At 43.4% G+C, this 20,248-nt stretch overlaps 1 protein-coding gene across 3 annotated transcripts in view; it reads left to right on the forward strand.

Moving 5' to 3' along the window:
- Nucleotides 1-20,248, forward strand: part of foxp4 (forkhead box P4) — a 96,614-nt gene that overhangs the window by 25,176 nt on the left and 51,190 nt on the right. For all 3 annotated transcript variants that reach the window (XM_086041024.1, XM_086041022.1, XM_086041023.1), the window contains exon 2: nt 8,811-8,990. In XM_086041024.1, the coding sequence (XP_085897150.1) occupies nt 8,820-8,990 (171 nt within the window). In that variant the 5' untranslated portion in view covers nt 8,811-8,819. The remainder of the gene's footprint in view (nt 1-8,810; nt 8,991-20,248) is intronic.

Below are 20,248 nucleotides of genomic sequence, written 5' to 3' on the forward strand. Positions count from 1 at the left end.
TTAATTACCTCAGCTTGGACCAAGTTCAAAAGTACTGAAATTCAATTAATTTGAAAAGTGGACATGCTATCATTTCCTCCCCATGTCTCCTTTTAACGTCTGGCCTGTTTTTACTGTGCTCTTCTTCAATTATATTTGATTAAACTTGCTCTGATCCAATCTATTAATTAACTCAGAAATGCAAAGTGCCCCGACTTGAAAGCCCGTGTATAATATTATATTATGTCCACTTGGATATTTATTTATTTATTAACACCGCACTGTTTTAAATCCTTTGTAACACTTTACGACTGCCGTCGTCCCTTCCCAGGTAATATTAAATCTACTCAACTCATCGTCCTTGTAATGCAAATTCTGATCATAAATTGTGTCACCTAAAGGCAGGGAATGTAGCTCTTTGGCAAATAAAGTTCCTCTTTTTATCTCTTCTACAATTTAGTGCTTTCACGGAAGGGAATGTACATTTTTATACCTAATTTAAGTGTGCCTTTGTTCTGTTGGGTTCATAGCTGAGGTAGGAATACTTTTTGTAAGTTTAAAGTTTTGCAAAAAAAATGATGGACTGCAGAAGATCGAGGATACCCTTGTTTAAAAAAATGTCTAAAACAACAAGGCAACATCAAGACTGAGGCATGAGCAGTTGACTAGATGTGCTTGACTGGCCCGCGACCCTGGTGAGGATAAGCGGTTTGGATAATGGATGAATGGATGGCTACGCTTACTTAATTCATTCATTTTATAATATTTTTCCTGAATATTCGGAACTCCTGTTGACATGCAGTTGTGGTATGGAGCGAAGTAAGAGGGAAGAGAAACTCTGCATGGATGTATCTCAACTCATAAGCTAGTTCAGGGATGGGCAACTTAAATGCTGGGCGGGGGGGGGACAATTTTTCATCAGTACTACTGGGGGGCCGAGGGAGGCTAATAGGACCACATATGGACAAAATATATGCAGACGAACTATTAATATATTTCATTTTTCTAATACATTTTCATTGCATATATAAAATATCTCCTATCCTAACACATCAACAAAGGGTTTGAAGCAAACGGCAAATATTCACATTGTATTTTTTTTTTCCAGTGCAAAGGACTCTCGCATAAACATTTCCATTCAAGGATGGCACAAAATTGTTGAACAAGAAACCAACATTCAGTGCAGGAACTCATTTTGTATATTTTTTGCTGAAAATAAACCCTCTCAAAATGTTTATATTAATGAATTACTATGTTTGTCCTGCATATCATTGCAAATCCGCAAATAAATTATTAGGGCTACTCATGTTGTAGTCAGTATAAGACCAAGTCAAAGCACAACTAGTGGTTGTTGGTGATTTTACAACTTAAGACTACAGTTGACCCCTGCATATTCACGGTTCGGCATCTAATATATTTTCATATAACAGATTTTTCCCTTTTTTTCCAGGATTTTTTCCCCCATTTCCTCCCATTTTTCATGGAAAAAATTATAACATGTTTAGCTGTGGTCTGTAAAAGCAAAAAAAAAAAAGACCCCCACCCCTTAAAAAAAGGTTACTTAAAAAAGTTCCTTGACAGCTCATTGGAGAAATCCAAAATAATTTGCGCACTTTCAAAGCCAACCCAAATGCCATGTTAGTTGTACGTCTTTGGTGTACTGTTCAACAGTTGTATTTTTATATTATACGATTAATCGCGATGAATTATGGAGAATTTTGCGATTAATTAGTTAAAAAATTTAATAGTTTGACAGCACTAACACATTTATAATAAAGATATATATAATTAAAAAAAAAAAATATATATATATATATATGTGTGTGTGTATATATATATAGGGGCCACTCATAGTGAGCTGCCAGTTGCCCATCCCTGAGCTAGTTGCTACCTACTTGTTGCAGCCAAGTAGTGCAATCCATGTTGTCACAACTGTTTCAAGTCATGATTCATCAACAAACGATTTTCAATCGACAATGTTTTATGATCAATGAATCGATTTGGGCATAACTCATTCTGGTGTTCAGAGAGTCAAACAACTCGCTCATCATTTCGTTTGTCGCGTAAACACACACTCCACCATTTGATCTTATATTCCTGAGTGACACAGTTTCATCAGAAATTCTCTTGCTCAGCCAACATCTCCCCCTTCGCTGTGTCTCTCCCTCCTTGCCTCCCTTCCATCACAGTTGAAGGTCATCCTAATAAAGCGCTCTCTCAGGACACGGCCGCTAATTGCTCAGCTGCTTTCACATCCAAATAAAGGCACACAGTCTTTTTCTCAGCCCTTCATTCCCCCACCACTTCACCTTTCTTTTGCGCATGAACCTGACCTCTATTTACCTCTCCGGACAGAGGGAGGAGATGAAGGGGAACTTTCTTTTATGTTTTTCCATTTTCATCCTCATGATCACTCGCACGTGAACTTTACCTCTTTTGGAATGCACGACCCGTGATTTTCTCGACTCCGATAAATGAGGTGTGCGTGAAGTCCGCTCCTTCTACAAATATTTGTGTGTACCTTTGTGTCTGTATTCACTGTTTTAAACCGACAGTGGCCGGCAAGCTGGTAAATCACTTACTGCTCTCTGAAGGAAGGGCCCAAGAGTGTATGTTTGCCCCGGTCACACAAACATACACACACACGCCGAGCGATCTCATGGGTGCGGAATGCTCTGCATGTTTACCTATGGCTCCAGAACCCACCTGACCGAGGGAGGCTAATCTTTATGGGCTCTGTAAACAGGGACTTTGTCTTCACAAAAATACAGACATGTGCGCACACATGCAATCATTCACACAAATGCACAGATAAAAGCCAGGGCCCTATTCAGTCCGATTAGTTTCTTATGATGCTTCCTCGCTTCTTCACAACGGCGATGGCGTGTTAGTTTGAAGACCCGAGGTCAGACTAAAGTCCAGGCTAGCTTCTCCCGTACCTGACGACGCTCTTTGAAGCCGGCCAGATATTGGCCCACATGTGACGGGACTACGTGTGGGATAATAGCGCTCACCTGTTAGCACTGGAGCAGGGCCAGGGCAACCGCAGACATCCAGCCCGAGCTGTTCACTGTTAACCAACCTGTTAGCACTGGCAGACAGCCAGAGTGGCCCGCAGCACCGCCGTTGGCCTGTTAGCTTTAGCGCGCGTTTGAAGTTTACCTGCCTCAAGCGTGCATAATTTGCGTTCACGACCAGCTGCAGAGGAAGAAACCGATGATACGGTGCTCTGTGTGTTTGTACGCTTGAGAGAGTGTGTTATTGCTTCCTTCATGACCTCACCACTGCTCAAATTAAAGATAATAATCCGATCAAAAATGCTATGCCAGATATTCTTCCTTTCATCTTGTTCCCTAAAGTTTGTGTTCCTTCTTATGTATTGTGTTAGGTCACATTTAAAATGTTGTGATATAGTATATCTCTTTCCTTAAGCGGTCTGAATTATCAGTGGAAAAGAATGGACATGTCTTGAGCAGTTAATTATTTCTTACGGTCGCTTTAAGATGTGTTGGATTTTATTAGAAGCACATAGAAATTTAAATTGTGTGCATTCCTCAATTTGTGTTGTCTTAGTGAATATAAATCATAACATTAGATCCAAATAATGAATATTAAATACAGTCTTTTGGTTTCTGTGTGTAAAGTAAATCGCAATAATGTAAGGCACTCAACTGTAATTGTATGTTTTCCAAGTCATCAACTATATCGACATTATTGAAATAGTAAAATGTCTTTACGTAGCAGGATACAAAGTACCGGAGGTCCGTTTTTAGCCTTGAGACTAGGATTATGCAAGCCATCTTTGTTTCTGTGATGTTAGGAGCTGCTTTTACACAAATGCAAATGTACTCCAAAATCTTTTGAGTCAACAAGCTCAATGTTTGCTCTCTCTTTCTAGTGGCATGTGTCACATGTGATATCAGTGGAGGCCTAAGAGGCCAGACTTGATTGGTGGGTTTGTTCTGCTTTATTTAGTTGAGCTGGTGTGAGACTACGGGTGTGAAAAATGTCTCCGAACGATGAGTCGTTTGTGTGGAGTTCATGTCCCCGCAGAGCGCAGGAAAACACTGAGTTGGGATTTTCAAGAAGAGAAATCGCGAATGTGTCCTTTTCACTAGATGACTTTAGTGGACGCTGACAGCAAGCAGGATGCAATAAAGGAGCACCTGCCAGGTTTGCGGACGAGGAAAGATGCTATGCATTCAGTGTCGACACGACCTCCTCCAATTTGACACATTTCTTGTCGTACTTGCTCAGAAATATGGGTTGAACAATGAAAGATCATAGACGTAACCTATATGGATTCTATTTCAGGGGGAGAACTTTAATGTTTTCCAGGGTTGAACCTGCCACTAGTTTCCGGGCGCAACCACAGGCAGGGAAAGACAAATGATTCAAGAGTCGGATGAAAGCAGATTGGATTGAGTGCACGTACTGGTACAGACATTTTTTCCCTCCCCCTTTCCCTCCTCCTCTCTCCCTCCCACACTTATTCCCTCACTTCTTTGCCTAATAAGCAGCGTTCCTGTGAGCTGATGCAAGGCGGAGGAAACAGAACAGGCGTTCTGGGACCGCTGGAAATATTCCCACATGAGGCATAACATGATAAAGACTTATTATCTCACTAAGCTGCTGTAAACACAGATGCGCACGTAAACACACACGGTACACAACTCTCTCACATGCGCGCTTGCTCGCCGGCTCCGACAACAAACTCACACTCGGAGTGAACCTGGTTTGGGAGTGGTGATGAGCGCTGACCAGGAGGAATCTGACAAAGCCAATCCCGCTAACAAAGCCACAGAGTGAAGCCGCTCGCTGGGCATTGAAGTTGTTTGAACTCCCCCCACGCTGCCCCCCCCCCCACTCCCGGAGCAGTGGGAAGGAACAGTCAAGAGTGTGGCTGATTATGAGGGCAATCTTTTCGGGAACATCTGAACAAGCGACATGTCAAAACAGGACTGGTCCTCGCTCATCAATCACAGCAGTCACATAGATATACACATAAGCAACTTGGCTGTGAGCTAATCTATTACGGTACAAAGGTAGGTGTCGTCAGGAACATGTTGAGTCCTATTTTGCGCCTTCCCCATCCCAATTAGACAGCTTTTTTTCCCCCTTTTCCCTATCTCTCTGATCAGCCTTGCCTCATCGTTCCATCCCTCTCGCCGTGTCCCCTCGGGCTACGGTGGGAATGCCTCTCCCGCGCACACTCTCGGGTCAGAGGTTCAGCTCGAGGGGGTCGGAACTTGCAGCGCGATGAAGGAAGGCGGCGCACAGACAGAGTGCGCTCGGCGCGTCGAGGCAGGCCTTCTCACGAGCCTCCCCTAGTCGCTGCCAGAAACATTTTAACCTCCAGCTATGTGTGCGTCGGTGTGCGCGCGCGTGTGCATCGCAGGCCTAATCAAAGACTTCAGGCGAGATTTATGCCCCTGCCTTTTCGCCGACCTCCATTACACCAGCTTATATACACCCATTAACAGGATATGACAGAGTACACACCCTTTGGAGCGGCAGAGCACATTGACTGTGTGTGTGCGTGAAAGACAGGTTATGTGCTCACTTCCCCATTAGGTCCCTGTCCACCTGCGAGCTCTATCTCCACAGCATATTGCTAATAAGGTCAATGAGGAAGCGTTAGCAGCAGATGGGCGCGCAGTACATTACAGCACAGTGTGGGCCCGATAGGCGGCCGGGTGATTCATGCTCAGTGAGACGTGTGATGACGGCAAGAGTTTGTAGCACGCTGCAAAGTCAGTGGATCTGTTGATCACTCAGCACTATGCACGGCTTCATAATATTACCTCGGGGAGTAGTTTGACCTAGCAGGGGTCCGCGCGGAGGCGGGAGAGATTGTCGGGTAGAAGAGTGAGGTTGGAGATTAAGTGACTAGCTTTAAATGTCACAATAACGCTCTACTTCTTAGTCTTAACCTCCCGGGCGGATGGGTGCCAGGAGCGAGGGGGGGAGGAAGTACTGCAGGCTTGATTTATGCTTTTCAAGTGACTGATTATTTAGGAAGAATTCTTGCCCGGCCTGTTAGCACCTTGTACTTCTTAACCACGACGCTACTGGAGCACATTTCAAAGCATTTTATCTCAGCAACTTTTTCAATTATTTTAATAATAGACTTCCATATAGGTTTTTAAATAACACTGCTCAACACATTTTACTCGATTTTTTTAATTAGACACAAGTAAACCTTTCTAGATGATTTTTTTTTTTTTTTTTGCTCTGATTCCGAATCTGCCCTTGTTTTTTGTCAGGTTTTCATCAGCACCATCATAATAATAACATAATGTGTAATATTAGTAATATTTATGACGTAAGGTTAGATACTGTATTTTGCATTTCATGCCAAATCCTGTTGTAATGTCATCATTTGCTGATCTGTCAATTAGATCATTTATTGGATCTGCAAAATAAGACCTTATAGCAAACACAATCACCCACTTTCAATGGGTGTTAGTTGTATGCAAATTTTGGCTATTTGTGGGCTGGGCCTGTCTCAATCCACCGCGAATAACGGCGGTCGACTGTACAGTACCGGTAAATAAACAAGTTGTTTCGATAGATTGGTCCATCTTCTGGTTGGATCAGTGATTGGTTATCATTTTTTACAAACTCTCTGATCAGTGATCGGCTTCAAAATTCTGATTGTGTTAAGCCTAGAAATAATATGTGCTTAGGTTGATTTTTTTTTTTTTAAACACCTGCCCATTGGAAGCCTTTGATACAACAATTGTACAAGTAATTACATTTTTTAAAAATCCAATTATCAAACAGTTCTATATTTGTTTCAGCAAAATATTTTTTTCCGCCTCTTTAGCTAATTTGGAAGAGAGTCCTATTCTTTGTAATTAGAACTACTTTATTATTCCCATTACATTTCCTCCTGGATTAGCTTGGAGAAATCAGTCCTGCTGCCTTGCAATGAGGAATGTGGCATCCTTTTCAACTAAGGCAGCAAATGTGACATTGATCTCTAGTTGTATCAGCCACAATATTGTAAACAGACTAAACATTTGCTCTCCACAGTGCTAGGTGAACACAGCATGAATAAAGTGGGAGAAGTTCTGTAAACCAAATATCGTTATCGTGATAGTAACAGAGTGGATGGACAGCCGGAACGGTGACAGCAATATGGAATTGCGATATCATTTAACACACGTAGCTGGCATTGATCGGTTTTCTATAAAACCGTGACTGGTGACTTCATCTTGTGGTTGCACAATCTGTCTGTAACCGAGCCTTCAATTTGGAGATTTTTCCTCAACAGATGTTGTAGTTGTTAAGCGGCATTAATGTCACCACAAAAGTCTACTGCGCTGTTTCCAGGCTCAAAAATGAGTTTGAACTATTTATCAAAAAACCCGCAGTTGTCATTTATTCTGGTGGTGAGTTGGAGTTGGTGTCTTGTTTGATATAATGACATCCCTGTTCTGCCGTTTATCAGCAAATCCTATTTTTCAGATGTGGCAACACAAGTAAAATCTATATCCAGTGTGTGAATAATACGCAGAAGAACCGCAATATAGCAAAAGCAGAAAACGTTTCTGTGGAAATCGGAATCGTTGACCCTTTTAAGTTGCATCTTTTCCACCTGCGCAAGAGCATTTTTAGGCCGCCGTCCCCCAGCGAGCATCTGGCAACATCCCATTAATGGGGCCACTGGTGTTCTATCCCAACCTCACCTGCTGTCACACTTTCACATTGAAAATGTGCACGCACACACACCGCCACACACGCGCGCACACACACCCACACACGTTGCCTCAGAGGCAAACAAAGTTGGAATCTCTGATGAAATGTCTTTTATTATTTCCACAGAAGGCAAAAGTTGTGCTGTTCTCAAAGCCACACACATGCGCGCGCGCGCGCACACACACACACACACACCGCGCGCACAGTCCCACAGAGCTGGTGGATAGAATGTCTCGATGGCATTTGTTGTGTACCCACTTGGTTGCAGAAACGAACGCATCAGAAGTTTCCATCCCAAACCCGGCTGTGGTGTGTTAATTTCTAAAAGTGCAGAAGGCAGAAAGGCGAGATTGAGCTTGTCATTAGGAGTTCACAGCTTGCGTGCTTGCATGAAGGTTTGTTTTGTTTTGTATTAGCCGCGTTCTGTGAGCTATACGAGCGTACGTGCGCGCTCGCGCGCGCGTGTGCGTCTCCGCACTCCCACGCTCGCGCTCCCTAACGATGGCAAATGTGCCTGTGTGTTTGCAAGGCGTTGTTTCTCAAAAAACAACAACACATCCAGGAACGGCGCGTTTTGTCAGGTTTTGTGCAAGGAGGCCGCTCTAATTAGAGAGGCCCTATGAAGGTGCTTCAAACAAGCGTAGTCAAAGACCAACCTGCTCAGGGCTTCCACACAGCGCACACATGCCACCTCTGATTATTGGAGAAATGCGTGTTTTATTTAACTATATCGCAGGGTATTAGCAGCCTTGTCAGTTCACATTTGCTGCCTGTCTGATCCTAATCCACGCGTACGCTCCCAGACGCACACATCTACATGCAGACAAAAAGTCCGCTTCAGGTGTCGCTTTGTGGCCACTTGTGCGTGGGTGGTTCATGACCAAAAGGCCTTTTTCTTTTTTCTTTTTTTTTCACAAAATGCACACGCACGCACATGAGCACACACCATTCACTTCTCTATCTCGGCAATCCGACATGTGTTTGCTTTAGCTTCCAGACTTGTTTACCCTCTCAGATAGGAGAAGGATTTTTGTTTAAAACTGCCCAGGTCGCTTTTGTTTAACCTGGGTTGTTCTCCCCTCCCAACACCCCCCTCATCCCATCCTGTCCTGTCTGTCTGCCATCAGGTGCCAGTGATGATGGTGGAATCAGCCTCTGAGACCATTCGAACGACACCGTCCGGCCAGAACGGAGTCAGCAGCCTTAGCAGCCAATCAGACGGAGGAGGAGGAAGAGAGGGCGGGTCCAACGGTGACACAAATGGAGAGATCAGCCCAGTCGATTTACTGCACCTGCAACAGCAACAGGTGTGCGTGTGTGTGTGTGTGTGTGTGCGTATGCGTCCGTCTAATCATGATCGTCAAGGTGAAGGACGTCCCACTTTTGCAACATACTGTATGTACAGTATGTTGTGTAGAACAGCATGTACACACCAGGCTGTTACACAATACACACACTTGGCAACTTTTGACAGACTGGCTTGTCTGCCCTTTAATCAGCTCGTACTGCCCATTCTTCACTACGCAAACGCTTTCCACCGAAGACATATTCTGAGCCCCAATTAGGTTAAAGGAGCCATGTTTTTCAGTGTTGAGAATCTCACAGCAATGCAAACACACACGCGCACCATCGTCGTGTGTGTCAGCGTTCCGTGTTCATTTGTTTTATTTTGTCCCTCATGCATGAAGTGTTTGTCATTGTTTGTGTGTATGACACATCCGCATGAAGCGTCTCCAGTTAGGTTGTTTATTTTGCCTCTAGTGCGTCAGACTCCACTCATCCCACCCCCACCCCCCCCCAGAAGCCCCACACTATATACAACACACACACATACACACACAAACTTGAACCACTTCTAATAGTGGCGGTCCCTGGCAGAGGCGATTCGTAATGTGCTACATTTACTCCATCACATTTTCTTGAATCCGTTTTTAAAAATACTATAGTTGGGTCAAACTGACCCAAGTAATGGGTGGGTCTATTTTTGACCCCAAATTGTGTTATTTTTAACCCAACTCTTTTTAGAGTGATAAAGTAACAGTAGTCTTGCTTGAGTAAAATGTGTGTCTACTTTACCCACCTCTGAGCCCTTGGTTTGTCATTTTGAGCTGTTACAGTATTACGGCAGTATTCTAGATTTAATTGTGTGTATGCTCTGGTCTTTTTTATCTTCGTAAGGCACAAGCTGTGACATTGTAACTTTATTTCATGGACATTTCTATTTCTAGTGTGGGCATTTTAGTCAGTCCATATGACAAATTTGAGGAAGTGTACATTGGGTTTTGGCTCCGCCACGACACATGCTCATGTTCTCGATGAGGAAACCCCTGCCTGCTAAAATAATCTGCCTAATTATTATGATGAAGCCTCTGGTTTTTTATTTATTTTTTTTATGAACACTCGAGGCCCTTCACTTCCAGTTTTGGCCCCCCCCCCCTCCCCGGCCGGCCCTTCCCCTGACTGCATCCTCACCCTGCTTCCTCAACAACCTTCAGCCAAGGACACACATACATGCAGACACACAAGCAGTTATGCACTAATGCACATACATAAACACCCAACCTGTAGCACACACAAAGCGAGTCTTTCTTCTCTCGGACGGGTCTTTGCTCTCTATGTTTTTGCACCTGTGTGTGTGTATGTGTGTGTGTGTGTGTATGCTGGTATTTCCTCTCTTGAGCGAGTTACCAACCACAAACATGCCTCCTTCTCGCTTTCCATCTTTTTCTCTTCCTCTCACTCACTCTCCTTTTTTTTTTTTTTTTTTTTTTTGCTTCAGTCCACAGTAAACTGTGAAAGACAAGCACAACCTTTCCTCCAGATTTTAACCCCACCTATAAAAGCGTGGCAGCTACATATTCATCATAAGGTTAGCATACTTTGTTGTATTCAACAAATTACTAATTAGAGTCAGTATACAGGGTTGCTAACCCTACAGCTGAAATGATTCTGATATGATTCGGGCATTACAACTAGGAGGCAGCGGACTGTATAAGTTTAGCGATCCAACCAAGTAACATCAAAATATGAAACCATGCCACATACTGTACACATCTCCCAGTCTGTATTGTAAAAGGAAGCCGCTCTCGTGCGACAGTCACACTTTCCTATACGGGACTCCTGACTGCACTGGGTTGTTGGAACCAGGGTTGAATTGAGTTTTTCATCATCGTTAGTTTTTATTTCGTTTCGACATTTGTTTTTTTAATTCACTTTATTTTAATTTGTATATAGAGCAATTTTGGCAGTTTTTATTAGTTTTAATAGTTTTAGTGTTAGTTTTAGTTTTGTTAATATGTTGAACATTTGTCGCGCGCGGGGTAAGAAAAAAGATCGTCAAGTATTGTGTAATCAAGTAAAGTAAACTACAATTCTCAAACAACTGTTTGACCTTCCTTCTCCTGTACAGGTGTACCGAAATTAATACATTTAAAATATAACACCGAAAGCTGTATGATATGTATGATATTAATTGACAAAGATGAAAACTAAGAATAATTTCACTCTAAGAATAGTTAGTTTTATAATTGTAAGATGTGGTTTAAGTTAGTTATCCTTTTTTTTTTTAACGCATTTTTATTTTTTTATTTGCTCTTTTAGATGAAAACGTTTTCTATTTTGGTTTTAGTTAGTTCATTAGTTTCGTTAAATATAACAACCTTGGTTGGAACACACTGTCGTCTTTCCCTTGGGAAAAATCACATTTGTGGTCCTACTGTTAAGCCCCTCATCTAGTCTCTCTTTCTCAGTGGTACCATCATAGCTCCACTGATAAATGTCCTCACAAACAATACAACTATCGGTAAGCCGTAACATTAGGTACAAGTATACTGTACATGCATAATATAATGAGATCGAACAAGAACTGCCAAAAGTTGATGTGTTGTTTTTTTTTTGTTTTGTTTTTGCCCTCTTGGGGGTTAAGATCAGGGAATCTCATTAATATCTGCCAACTGTGAGCATGTGAAGCTCTTTGAAACTTTCTTGTGATTAAGGGCTACATAAATCAATTTGACTTGACTTGAAATCACAGTCAGAGTTCATGATTACATCCCATTGGATTGTGCAGGTGTACCTAACGCAGCGTCCGGTGAGTGTTGAGGGTGGCACGAGGAGAGGTCGTCGAGCTTACTCAAACAGCCGCAGGGTCTGAAGGTAAAAGGGGGGAGGGGGGGGGGGGGGGGCAGAAGGGAAACACGTTGGGAGGGAAGGCGGTGGTCACTGGCGGGGCTGAAGAGAAGGAATAGAGGGATGAAGGAGGAGTGTAGTGCTGAGACGTGTCAGAAAAAGGGCGCCTGGGCCCCCCTGTGGAATGTGGCCTGTCTGCCTCCCCAGAAAGAACAGAGCAGTGGAGAGAAAGGGAAGAGGGGGGTGAAAAACCAGTTCTGCCCCATCATGTAGGGGGAGAGGGAGGGAGGGCGGGAGGGAGGCAGCGAGAACAAAGAGCGGCGTTACAGGGCCAGGGTAAGAAGAGGTGGAAAAGTGGGAGTGTGTTGCACTTTGTTGAGGTGCACGGGTGTAGACATGCGATGATGCATAGCCAACGAGAAATGTAAGCAGGATAAATCCTCGCATACCTCGAAACGGTATGTGTGTTCTGACGAGAACCAGGTGTCTTCACTGCTTTCCTTTTCCTTGCATCTCACACCCCCCCCTCCCCCCCCACCACCATTTTTGTAGTAAACTATTACATCGCTGTCTCCTCTTTTTCCCTCGCCATCAATTAATGGCTTCTGGTGTTCCAGCCGCCGCAGTAGTAGTAGCAGCTGGCGATGACAGCAAAAGAGGGGAGAGGAAGGAGAGAGAAATGGCGACAAAAAGGTGCCGTTTCCTTTTAGGAGTGCCACTCATCAGTTTGGGCTTTTCCACCTTTCGCTCTTTCTCTCTCTCTCTCTCTCTCTCTCTCTCTCTCTCTCTCTCTCTCTCTCTCTCTCTCTCTCTCTCTCTCTGCCTTGGCCTTAAGTTACTCCTGCAGGCAAATAGAAAGTGAGAGGCTCATTGTAGTCTTGCTCTGCCGTTCCCCAAGGCTATCAAAGGCACATTGGTTGAGGATAAAAGCAGTTTTACAAATTGGTCCGGACCCTCCAGCCGTACTCCCGTTTGCCATGTTCTATTTTTTTATGCGGCCTATCCTTGTTTTAGCCCTTCACATGCACACTCACTCACCCACATGTAACGTCTTGTCAAATATCACCCAGATTTGTAGTTCAATAGTTGTTGCAAAAAAGTTGTAAAAAAACAAACCCTTGGCGTACTTTAATATTGTGTTTGTGGAATATGAGTTAAGCAGCAAAATCCACCCCTTTTTAGCCATCTCAAGGGCGGCCATTTTGTCACTTCTGTCGATTGAAAATGACAACACAACTGCTGAGGGCTCAGGTGACGACCAATCACGGCTCAGCTTCAGAAAGCAGGTCAGCCGTGATTGGTCGTTACCTGAGCCCTGAGCAGTTGTGATGTCATTTTCAGTCGACAGAAGTGACAAAATGGCCGCCCCAAGAGATGGCTAAAAACGGGTACTTTAACTCTTATTCCTCCAACCAATATTTATTAAAAGCGATATTTATCGGAGTGCCGTGATTCAACTAGTGGGCTATCATAGAACATATTCTTGAAAAAAATAGGTTTGGCTTGACTTCCTCTTAAAGTCTTGAGTCTGGATCATCCCTCTGAAGTTGTCAACATGGCCTCAAACCCAAATTAGTCCTCATGAAGCGAGATGGACTAGTATATACCGTGTACACACACATACACGCACACCCCCCCCCACACACACACACACGCGCGCGCACATGGGTGATGTGAGTTAATGAAGGGTGTAATTAAGTAGCCGCAGTGATGACTGGAGATCGGAGGTGAACTGATACAGATCTCAGATATACACAAACACTGATAGTATGATAAGTGTTGCAGGCGCATGTGTGAAAGGATTGCAGATCAGTCTGAGGACTGCCCTGCTCTGCAGCCGAACACGTGCGCGTTACATGTTATTAAATGGACACAAAATGACTGTGATTGGCTGGTTATGGGTGGAGGTGGGGTGCAGAGAAGACTTGCAAAGTAATGGGAGGTGAATGCTGGTCACTGGGACACTTATGTCCTGTGTGACCTCCAGCTCTCCTCTCCAGTTCACTTTCAGGTCAGGGGTGCACGGGAGATGGAGGTGATGGGGTGACCGCTAAAAAGAAAGCGAGAGACATTTCCTGACAACACGTTGTGATTTCTTAGTGCGGTGGGATTTCATTTAATCACATTATGCTCGTGCAATGGCATGAGTAGTGGAGTCCCCTTGCACGTTGATGTGTGCACTTCCCTCACTGTGTGTGTGCGTGTGTGTGTGTGTGTGCGGGAGCGGGAGTGTAATCGCCAGTATGTGCCCGCTTGTTTCCCACTGTCATGCGCAGGCCACTAAATCAGTAGCGGGCCTCTCTCTGAGTGCTGTCACCTCCTAAAAGCGTTGCATTGGTCTCAGCAAGGCTGTCCTCTTTATGATTGAGGTCAGCGTAGGTCAGAGGTCACCAGAGGCCAGGCTGGGTTGCCAAGCATCACAGAACACCCACTGCTGAATGGGCCGCAGTACAAAGAGAACACCAACTTCCTCCGAGAGTCTCCAAAGCACCGGCGACACCGTTTTTTTTTTGTTTTATAACTTTTGCTTCTCGAAAGACAGTAGAACAGGGCAACTGGCAGGCCACATGTGACCACTCTCTGAGTACCCCCTTGATTCTTTCAAATATAATAATAATAATTAAAAAATGTTTGTTTTTTTTAATTGTCCTTATTTTTATTTTTTTTTAAACAAACCACTCATATACACTCAATCCATGTTTTCCCCAAAATAGTGCAAGTAAATGGGCGGGGGGAACAAACTAAATTTTAAAAATTATTGCAAAAAATGAAAGACAATCCACAAATATGCAAATTTGCGGATTATGTAATGAAAAATGAAATGCAGAGCATGTAAACTGCGCTTATGCATTTATTTTGTCCATAACCAATACAATTTTTTTGTCGTACAGGTTAGAAAGTGGGTGGTCCTTTTTCACCACTGATGAAAATTTGTGGGCCCCTCCAGTATTACGTTGCCCATTCCTGCACTAGATTATAGCTACAATTCAGATATATGACCGGACTCATAATTGCATTTTTAGTGAGGTGTTAAGTGCAGAATTATTGATATTTTTTTTAGTTAAACACAATTTTCATTAGTTAGCTGTAAATGGCATACAAAAGTGACAAAGGACTGTAAAAAGTCAGATTTAGAGGTTTTTTTTTTTTTATTATTCAAAAATTTTCACAATGTTTTACAGTTGATTAGGTCGTGTACACTATGCTGAAAGTTACCAGAATCCTCATATAAGATTGGTGATATAAATTATTCTCAAATAATTAATTACATTGATTATACAACAATTTTAATAAAAAGTATTAATGGGTGCAAATATTTCATATTTTCCTTTACCCAGTTTCTTTTTAATCACATTTCTAACTGATAGATATCCATTCACGAAATTAATTTAGAGGTGTGTGTCTGTGCGTAGTTAGTACATAGTTTTGATCGAGTATTGAGAGAGACCGAATTCCATAATTTGCTCCTTCATACGGATTTACGTGATTTTCACGTGCAGCCGTGGTTCTATCCATTTCTGAGCTGATCAAAAATGCCATCATAGAGAATGTGACTTGACCAAAAGTCTATAAAATACACTTGAACTGGCTCACTGTCTGTTGTGAGTCTACAATCCAGCGACAAGGCTACATGGATAAATCGTAGACGGACTGAAGAAATGGTTCAGCAGGCCAGATAAGCCTGCATGGACACAGTCACGGTTGGTTGACCCAGTCAGCCAAGAGGCTCCGAGACAAGAAAAGACAGATAGCAACCCAGCTAAAAAGGATATGTGTGCGCGTGTGCGTGTGTGTCTACCCCGTCTTTGTTTTGGAGACTGAGTTATACACACTTGCCTGGGCACCTGGAGTGCTGAGGTTGGCTTTGGTTGCCATGGGAGTGTTTAGAAGCACTTAAGCTCAGAGGGCCTTCCTGTGCTGTCAGGTAAATATCACACACACACAAGCAGGGGCAGACTTACCCCGAAATGTCTTTTATTTGGGTGGTGTGGGGGGAGGGGGGTAAAATGTTGACTGTTCAGTTAATCTGCACAGTGCATCACCATAGTAACAGTTTAAGGGTTCAACAAGCAAAGCTGGATTCTGTTGTGATGTCCTCTATGTGTAATAGTTAATAGCTGCTTGTTTTTGTTTTCAGGTATGAAAGCAGCAGCCGATGTAGCTATCATTTGATGCCCTATTTTTTTTTTTTTTATAAGAAGTTCTTTAGATGCAAGTGGATCAAGCAGGTCACAATGTCTCACCACTCCTTCATTACAGCACTTCAGCATGCCACAAAGAGGTGAACATTGAGAGGAGAGTGATTGCTTTAAGACAGAAGTGCAACAATTAAAAAGTGGTAGTTAGTACTTACACGCAAAAGAACCAGACGTGCACACACTTATATATGTGCACAACATGCACACAATAGCTGACATTGGTCTAAAGTGTCGCTAATTAGCTAGTGTGTGTCGGGTCTTCGTGTGGGCAATTTTCAAGCAGAGATTAGAGTTAACGGGGAGGAGAAGGATGGAACTCTTCCCCCATCTCTTGGCTTTATTTGGACTGTAAGTGACAGGAGATGATGACCTATGTCAGAAATGTGGTCGTATTACAGATGATTTTGTCAGGAAATTCTGTGCAAAAAGAATTTACATTTTGTAGGCTATACATTTTAGAAAATAGTTTGACCAGTTTTTGACTCATTATGTCATTGAAATGTAACCACTTCCTCTTTTGGGAAGAGCCCCACCCCCAAATTCTGAAGTTCAAGGTCTTATGCTTGTCCATCAATACGTTTTGCACAGCAGCCAACCACTGTTGATCTTTAGACCACTTCCGCTGTTTGCGTGCGTGTGTGTGTGTGTGTGTGTGTGTGTGTGTGTGGTGCAGGGCTGGGTGTGAGGGTGTGTCCTACCCCAAAGCCACAGCCAGGTGTAAAAACTCTCTGAACCAGAACATGAAAGAAGTTTATTTCTATCAAGGCAGGCAGGCAATACTTTTACAGGCCACTGACGAGGAGCGATTTTTTTTTTTCCTGATTAACCAGTATGCCTTTGTGTGTACATTTGTCTTCCTGTAAGTATATGTGTGTGTGTTCATGTGCACATGACAGACAGTCTCTGTTTACATATAAGTATGCTTTCACTCTGTCTCCTGAGCCAGGTCTTGGCAGTTTCTTGCATGTGTTATTAGTTTATTTTTTTTACTCTCTCCTTTTGGTTATTAATAATAACAGTTAAACGGCTTCCATATGTGCAGCCCGGTTGCCAGGCTGGAACTATGCTCATCATGGCTCGGCCTGCACAGGCTCCCCTCTAAGGGGTTACTCTTGTTGGGGAGGAGGAGCGCTTTCAACTTTGGAGGTCAACCAAATAAGAGCAAAGTGGCCTTTTCTGCCCTGGAGCATGACCAAGCTACTAAACTGTCCTAGCTTATACATGATGAGGGTGAACTAATAGAAGGCTCAAGGTATGGGTGGGTGTGTGTGTGTGTGTGTTCCGCTGTGGGCTGAGTCTGTCTGGAGTGAGGCCTTCCTCTCTTGCCAAACGAGCTGTTTTGGAAACCACAGGGAAACTGCATATGTCCATATAATGTAGGACGTGTGTGTGTGTGTGTGTGTGTGTGTGTGTGTGGACCTATTTGCCATCAATTAGCCGCTTGGACTGCAATGAGGCTCAGAGTACAGTGGAAACCCCTTTTATATTGTCAGGAAGGGAGTTTCTCTCTATTTCTGGTCCTTCTCACCTCATTGGATTCTGTAAAAGTTGAGAAGCCATTTGTTATTATGACTTCTTACGATTTGACATGTGAGTGTGATGGTAAATTATGTAATGATATAAAGCAGCCCTGGGTATTCAGTCATCTTGCATTTATGACCAGGTCTATACCCCTGCGAATCAATAGAAACGTTAGATGAGTGCCGGGAAGGGGAGGTTTTCTCATTCCGCCACACAGTTTTGCACTGAAGAGAACCATCTGGAAAACAACGTCCTTGCTGGATTTTCAAACAGGTCGCTTTTGTGAAAAATAGGATGTAAAAAAAAAAAAAAAAAAAAATCTAAAATCGGCGAGCATTACAGCATATTTTGATGTTCCTTTTGGAGTTTGTGAGTTTTTATTGCGTTGGCTCTAGAGCACGGTCTTTCCTCTCTTTAATGGTCAGTCTGGGCCCAAAGAAGCTGGCTTCAGCCATTTGAAAACCTCAGCTCTCTAACTGAGCCTCTATATTGCGGAAACATTACATTAAATACTGTAGCTGCGGAGCGTTGCGGTTGGCTGATGTTTCTGTAGGTGTCCCAGATAGCTGCAGCTCAGCAAGACCTTGAGGTGCCATTCTCGTTGTAGAGGTGGGCACCCGGTTTGAAGTCGCTCTGAGTGGAAACAAATGGTTGCAAAGCCGGTGAGGGAGATGATTAATTCCAGAGAAAGAGAAGCCCTGTGTAAGGACGACTCAGACGAACAGGGCAAAGACTTGGCACGGCCTCGTCTGTTTGTAACTCACTGTAAAATTGGGGGGCTTTAGCAGGATTTGACTCCGTCTGCACCCTACTCATATATGTTTACCGCCAGGAAACGTTGATCCACTTACCGTTTTTTGAGGAGCCTGCACCATAGCAACAATAACAATACAAAATTCAACTATTTAGTTTCAGTTACCGGTAGTTGGTTGTTGACAGATTCATTCTGACAGTCGGCACAATCAATCAAGTATTGCATTGAATGATGCTAGCGAATGTTTTTTTTTCCAATGGTGTTGCCCACCTCCCAAAATATATTGACCGCATGTAATAAAATCCCCAAAGGTCAATGAACCATATTTGTCAGACAGTTCATTCGTAACTCAGTAGAACGCTGTGATTTGTTTTCTACGGAAGTATAGTGAGAATGATTTTTAAAATCTGAATAAAGTTACTAAATTTAAAAAGGTATTATCATTATTGAAATCAATGATAGGTATTTGAATAATTTCGATAAACCTGGCCTCATATACTCACAGGAAGCCCATAACTCATTTTGTTGTATGAATAGCAACAGGTGGATACACAGGTACATTTTGCCTCTCTGCCATTTTATGGAAGGGCTTTTTTAATTGTTCTGCATACCACTTTATGTCGCTGGGCTGGATATATTTGTAGTTAATAAATCCTAATTTTCAAATAAATTAAATGAAATAACATCCTGCGGCTCCTCTAATGCTCTCAGATGCAGCATAGTGGCACACCGCACCAACGAAACATACCGTATAGTTAAAAAGACGCCTTTTCGATAGTGACTTGAAACGGATCATTTTGTATAAGACTGTTTGTACAGCTCTTGTATTGGTTTACAGTTGACTATGCAGGTGTACGTAAAATTCCAAGGCACGTACAGTTATGAGGTTTGGTATTGTACTATGAAGGCATGGTCCTCAGAGTAGTAAAAAAAAAAAAAAAAAAAATAGCCCCTAGTAGGACTATAGTCGCAGTCTGTCAGTCATAGTAAAAGCTGGGGCAGCAGTGATGATGCCCAGTGGACGGAGGATAGTAGGGATTTTGGGGGTGGCCCAGGAGGAAGAGCAGCTTTGACCCAGCCCTAGCTTGGCTTTCAGCTTCAATAACAGCCCCCGAAAAAGTGACGAAACCAAAGAATAGATTGTGAAGAAAATAAGTCCCGCCTCTCCCCTGTGAAGCCATGTCTCCTGCCGATCCAAAATCAGAAAGCATGCAGGCCTGTTGAGAAGCATCTGGGCGTGACGGGCTTTTCTCTGCATCTTCACCCACTATATCCATCCCCTTTTGCCTGCACGCCCCTGGGGGAGGAGTAGATCTTATATGGATAGAAGTGTATTACCTGCAGACCTACTTTACTTGTCATGCGTTTTGTGCACTTGCTCAGTTTAGGTCACTCATGAAACAACGGGCCTCTCATTCCTTCTTTTCCCCAAAATTCTTCTTGGTCAAAGTGAAGAAATGTGACACCGCCTGCCTCCTCCCTGTCCTCCTCCTTCTCCCCCAAGGACAGCAACCCTGCGCTCGCCCCGGGGACTGTTTACCAAAGAGGGAGGGAGGGATGAGAAGTGGATGGTTGGAGTATTGGGGAGGTGAGAGGGGGCCACGTTTGTTTCGTTTTGGCCATCAACAATGGACCTCAGTCAGTGCTGATGGATTACTCCAACATATGGTACCCACCTGTCTTTTCCCTCCCTATTCTAGACTTCTCTCTGTTTAGATTACTTTGCTTCTCTCTCCCCGTCTCACCCAAACACACTGGATGGATTAGAGACCAGATTCATCGCACACACACACACACACGCAGACCTGTTTGCTTTAGCAACCTGAACCAGACACACACTCACGTACGCCACACAGACACGTCTCATGGAGTAAAAACGAGCTCATCTGAGCATTTTTCATATGTGCGATGGCCCAAATGTTCACACAAACAGAAATGTCCACGGTATAAAGGTGCAATGTCA

Source organism: Filicampus tigris, chromosome 9 (assembly GCF_054856515.1).
Source record: "Filicampus tigris isolate MCC_2025a chromosome 9, RoL_Ftig_1.0, whole genome shotgun sequence".
Taxonomy (NCBI): Eukaryota; Metazoa; Chordata; class Actinopteri; order Syngnathiformes; family Syngnathidae; genus Filicampus; species Filicampus tigris.